The 5845-nt window shown below is 53.7% G+C and overlaps 1 protein-coding gene across 1 annotated transcript in view; it reads right to left on the minus strand.

Moving 5' to 3' along the window:
• Window positions 1-1244: 1244 nt before the first annotated feature.
• The window catches only part of CD247 (CD247 molecule), a 17986-nt gene continuing 13385 nt past the window's right edge, over window positions 1245-5845 (minus strand). The window contains exons 4-8 of the mRNA XM_006887447.1: window positions 5604-5690; window positions 4141-4176; window positions 3172-3228; window positions 2319-2360; window positions 1245-1310 (exon numbers count right to left, since the gene is read on the minus strand). Coding sequence (XP_006887509.1) covers window positions 1245-1310; window positions 2319-2360; window positions 3172-3228; window positions 4141-4176; window positions 5604-5690 — 288 coding nt within the window. The remainder of the gene's footprint in view (window positions 1311-2318; window positions 2361-3171; window positions 3229-4140; window positions 4177-5603; window positions 5691-5845) is intronic.

Raw genomic sequence — 5845 nt, forward strand, 5'->3', positions numbered from 1 at the left:
GCTAAGGGGCTCCAGGCTAAGTCCCAGGCTGGTCCTGGCACAGGGAGCCGCACTGGGCACCACCACCATCTAGCCGGCCCTCTATGCACCTGTGTTCACCCACATGCTCCCCAGAACCACCCCATCCTTTCCTGGGAATCTCAGGTTTCCCTACAGCAAAGGCAGCAAGCAATTCCCTGACGAATGAATTACCACTTCAGGCTCAACTGCTAAAAAACAAAGCTGACCACAAACCATTGCCACTGCACCATTTATTACGCAAAATAGCATGGCTTCAGCAAACCAGTATAAATTAAAACCAAGCAAAGCAGGAGGGTGGTTCTCCAACGTGGCCACATGCCCTTGAATTGCAGAGATGTTCCAGAAGTGCTCTGGGGTTACCAAGGGCCATGGTCCAATGGGATCTTCACATGTCGGAGAGGTGCTGGGCCCTAAGGCCGGCACATTCAGAGTGTAAGGTGAACTCAGAAAACATAGTCTTGCTCCCTCCTCTCAACCCCTCACCCTTCCTGTTCTTACACTGGCTGGTTTACATCTCATTTCCCCTGTGAGCTCCATGTAAGCACGGGCAACCTTGTTCATCTTTGGGTCCCTGCAGTCTCTTGTCCTAACGAGGCCCTTGCTGACTCCTCCTGCCCTCCCTTGGCCGCTTCTGGACATTGCAGGCTTGCCTGGACTCTGCCCATCTTCCCCTCTGCTTGGCCCTCCGCTCGAGGAGACACAACAGCCTCTTCGGCTCGATCACACATTACCTTGAAAGTTGACAACAGAAGCTAAATTTACAGCAGGAGTGAAGCCACTCATACAGAAGCAGAGCAGGACAGGCTGTGGGGACATATGTAACATTTGGGGGTTCTCTGGGGACTTTACAAGACATAGACTTCACTGTTGAGGTGGGATGTACCCATCTCCTGGGGCAGAGCACCGCACCACTGGAAGAGGGAGGGTCACTGTCACCAACAAGCCGGGAAATCTGAGGCATGCCACATTCGCAGCTGGCTTGTCAAAAACAGGACCATGACCCCAGAAGACACACTCCCAGAGAGTCCAGGGACAATGGTCTTTAGATAGTTTGGAAATGGATAGGGACGAATGTTAAAATTTGAAGTATCCTATTTAGAGAGAGAATCGTTGGTGGCTGAGCAACGTGCGTGAACTGAGTTGTGCCCTGTAAATGCCGTGTCCTGTGTCTTGGACAATCCGGGTGTCTGCAGGTCAGCTGTGAGCACCAGGTGCCCATACTGTTAGCGAGGGGACAGAGCCTGCATGTGGAGGGCGTCATAGGTGTCCTTGGTGGCCGTGCTGAGCCCCTGCGAAGCCAGAACACAAGGGGAGAGTGAGCCCCGTATGGTGGGAAACACTTCCGGGTGCTTTCTGAAGCCCAGCCACTGACCACCCACCTTCCAGGCCCAAGTCAGCCATCCAGCTCACAGGTGGGGAGGCTGCACGAGGAGGATGTCAGAACAACTGACCCTCTGCTGGGCTTCCCAAATGCCCTACCCCCAGAGCTCGGAGCCTCCCAGCGCCCTTCTAGCACTGACCAAACAGCACTGACCACCTCCCAGCACTGGGAGCAAGGGTGCCTCCTTGGCTTTGGCTGATAGAGCTCCCCTCCCTGGTATAGGGCTGAAAGGAGAAGGGTTGACAGACCCCCCCCCATAAAAACCAAACCTGTTGTCGACTGCATCTAAGCCTGCCCCACATAGGTTCTGTAGCACCTCTGGCCTCCCTGTGAAGGCAGCACCCCCACTTTAGGATGCTGTGAGCACTAAGCAGCCCGGGGAACCAGCACTGAGGACCTCGGAGTACCAGCAATGAAATAATTATGCTTCTTTTTGCATAATTATTTGCCCTGATCTGCATAAATTAGGCATTTGAAAACAATAACATCGTATTGTTTTCTTAAATTCCCCCTCCCTGCCCATCCTCCTACTCTTACTCAGTCTGAGGACAGAAAGAATCTTCAGGAAGGGCCTGGGGAGTGGACGCACATAGGCCAAAATTCCTGTGTGGTTTCCTTCTACTGCATCTCAGCAAGACGCCACCCTGCAGCAGCTCTGTCTGCTGTGAGCCAGCAACGCTGGGCCCCGCGGCCTCACTGGAAGCCGAGTGGTCACAGCTCCAACAGGGAGTCCCTGCTCAGCCCTAGGGATTTGCCCACGTGGCATCACCACAGGGCTGTATTCAAGTCCCAGGACTTGCCCTGTAAGAGCTGGTGCTGCCAACAAGCCTGAAGTGGGAGCTTCGAGTGCCCCTTGTCAGCTGCCACCTCTGAAAGGAGGAGCGGTTGCCGTTCAGAGGCCCGTATCCACACTCACCTGGTAAAGGCCTTCTTGCCCTTTGCCTCTCCGCCGCTGGTTCTTTGAACGTGAAATGAAAACAATGTCAGTGATTCAGGCAGTCAGGAGTGGCACAGCTGCCGGAGGGGAGTATCTCCAGCCCCACATCCGCCCCTGATCTTTGGTTGACCTTGTCCTTCTGCAGGGGACAGTGCGGCCTGACACTGACTGGGACGAGATAGGTCTACCTGGCTCGGCTCTGCCGGTGAGGTTCCTAGGATCTGGGCTACACTGGGGCCTGGCTTTGTTGGCCACTACCCGGAATAAACGGGCCTCCCTGCAGCTCTCAGAATTCTTGGTGATTCAAAGGCACTTACACAACCAGATGGGTCACAGCTACAGCTTTGGCCATGGAATCTGTGTAAACCTGGGTTCTCCAACCCGGGTGGAGGTGTCTGACCTGTGTTGAGGACTCTGACGTCCTGTACCCCCTAGTGCCCATTTGCCACTGGGTCACTGTGGACATCAGCAGGCTGGAGGGACCAGCCACGTGGGCTGAGTTTACTGTGCTGATGCTCTGATGTGAGGACTGTGTGTGTTAGGGGCTCTGGGCCCGCACCTCCAGCTCTGCAGTTACGAACAGTAACAGATGTGACATGCTTTTGTAAAGCTAAGGCTGTTTTAGGATGCACGTTGGGTTTGTAATCCTAAAAGCATCAGCCCGTCCCTAGCGCCTCATGCCAGTCAAGCTGGGTGAAGCAGTGTTAGCCTTTGACACCAGCGTCCGGCCATCATGTGAGCTTCACAGGTGCTCTGAGGACAGGACAGGGATGGACTTTGTTGGAGCAACTGTCCGTGGCAACCCTTCCAGATGCATCAGCAGCATTCTCACCTCGCCTTTCATCCCGATCTCACTGTAGGCCTCCGCCATCTTGTTCTTCTGCAGAGACTGGAGAAGAGGGAGCGAGATCACAGTTTGTAACTAGGGCCGAAAGCACTGAGCTCCCCTGCAGGAAGCAGCCTCCCGATGCTCCAGATAGCGAGCAGCTTCTACAATCAAGACTCTGAGCCTCCTTCACAAACAGCTCTGCTGCAACCAGCTCCAACCCCACCCTCCCCAGGCCTGATCCTTTGGACAGAGCCAAGCTCAGATTATACTCAGAAAGACAAAATGTTCTAACAAAAGGGCAATGTAAGGGAAGCCCTCCTGCAAACAACAACAAACCAACCAACCAATATTCATAGAGTAGATTATAATTCATGGCAAACTCATGTGCTATGAGGAGAACCTCCCCTACAGGGCCTTCTTGGCTGTGATCCTTAAAACACATCACCAGGCCTTTCTTCCACAGCACCACCGGGTTATCTCCAACCATCAACCTTTAGGTCACTGCTAGTCTAGAACAAACCTTTTGCACAACCCAGGCATTTATATATTTGAGCCAGTTATCTCTTCACACAACTAACAAAAGCTGATAACAGGAGGGAAAAGAAGTTCCCTTCACTCTAGGTTACTGACAGAGAGGTGCCCACCCAGATAGGGGATGGTGAGCTTGACCTTTTGAATAAAAAGAATGCTGAGCAGAATACCCAGGAACAGGAGGTCCTGAGAGAGGAGCCTGCCCACTCGCCACCCCAGCCTTCCAGGCTGACAGACCTCAGAACTCCAGCAGCAGGATCAAGGGCTGAGGATGAGAAGGACACTCCACTGCCCAGCTAAGGGGCTTCCTCTAAGTCATCTGGTCCCAGGAAAAGGAGCTCAGAGGGGCAGAGCAGAGTGTGAAGAAAGGGCTTCCCCTGTGCCCACCTCTCACTCTCTGTTCCCCTGTCCAAGGTCAAACATAAGAGTCCTTCTACTCACATTGTACAAACCATCCTGAGGGTTCTTTCTCCTCTGCTAAGAAGGAAAAAAAAGAGAAAAGTTTAAGAAAAGGGAACTCAGGTCTTTTTTATAATTTTTTTTTATTTTATTTCATTATTTTTTGTGTGTACCATCAAATCAGATCTGACTGATACAGGAGATTGTTCCTCCGTCTCCAGCAGAGCATCTGGTGGATTCGAACCACATACCTCTGAAATTTCAGTGCAACTTCTTGCCACTAGGCCACCAGAGCTCGCCTGGAACTCAGGTCTTGAGAGCTACAGCCCAACTCCCCAGGAAGCTCAGCTGCTCCATGAGACATTCCGCTCCCCAGCCACCCCTGGTTTCTGCTTGGCCTCCGCCCTGCACACCTCACTCTTCACCACGCACACTGGTGTCCTCTGCAGGACAGGGGCTCTGAGCTGGGGTTCTTCCCTGACCCTCACGGATGCATCCTGGCTCTTCAGCCCTGGCACACACCTGCCATCAACCTCACAATCTTGTGCCATAAGATTACAAGTGAGATGTTTTCTTTCTCTCTGTGGTCCCAGAATTTTGATTGAAGATGAACCATGTGTGTACCCCTCGGTAGGAGCCTGACAGGATCTGCCACTGTCCAGCAGGTCCGGCTGAGAGAAGAACCACCCACTTATCTCCCCAATGGACCCACTGTCTCCTTATCCACATACAAGGGGCATGGGCACAGCTGTGGACCAAGGATGAGGAGGGAAGACCATAGAGGGAAGACCAAGGAAGAGGGAGAACTGTGGAAAGGGAAGGGCCACGGAAGAGGGAAGGGAAGACGACAGAAAAGGGGAGATCACAGAGGAGGAAGAATCATGGAGGGAGTGAGGCCCACAGAGGATGTTTTCCCCAATGTGCCTATTCACTCTAACACCCCATGCCAAGTGGAGCTCAGATAGACTGTAGGGAGCTGGGGTCAGGTGTGAACCAGAGCACAGAGGTCTCTGAGCAGTGTCAGTTCCAGCTCCTGTGCTGGGCCCTGGTCTGCAGAGGACCCTGATCAGGGCTCTTCCAGAGACAAGAGGCCAGAACACTGGAAAAGAAACCTTGGCCATGGTCTGAGTATCAGGGACCCAGAATTCCTGTCCCAGGGCCTCGCCCTTATCTGCATGGCTCCATTCACCAGGCCAGGCCTCCTGGTGCACAGAGGCCAGCTGTGCCCATCTGAGAGCGGTCAAGTCGGCTGTGGTGGTACAGGGGGTGGAGCATGGGGGGTTCCACATGCACCAGCGAGGGGCCCTGTGGTGCAGAGTGTAGCCCAGAGAGAAAGAAGAGGAAGGCCAGAAAACGGAAAACTCCATTCCTCCTCTCACTCCTGGCCCACCCACATTAGGGTCAAGTCCAGCAGTGGGGGGTGGGCACTGGGGCGGAGGACTGTCCCTTCCCTGTCCAGGTTGAGCACCCACCCCTTACCACAGGGTCTCACAGGAATCACCTACCTGTTTCCCTCCCATCTCAGGATCATGGTCCCGGCCCCTCCTCTTATCCAAAATGTCATACTCCTCTCGTCTTCCTAAATTCAGCTCCTAAAACAGAGAGAATGTCAAAGGACAAGCTAGGGTCCAGCAGAAAATGGAACCTCAGGAGGATGAGGCCAGCCAAGTGTTTCCCACGAGGTGGTGACTCAGTGAAGAAGTGAGCAGGGGCTGCATGTGTGTATGTGGTGCGGTGCGGTGCGGTG

Source organism: Elephantulus edwardii, unplaced genomic scaffold (assembly GCF_000299155.1).
Source record: "Elephantulus edwardii isolate Elephantulus edwardi_28Jun2011 unplaced genomic scaffold, EleEdw1.0 scaffold00057, whole genome shotgun sequence".
Taxonomy (NCBI): Eukaryota; Metazoa; Chordata; class Mammalia; order Macroscelidea; family Macroscelididae; genus Elephantulus; species Elephantulus edwardii.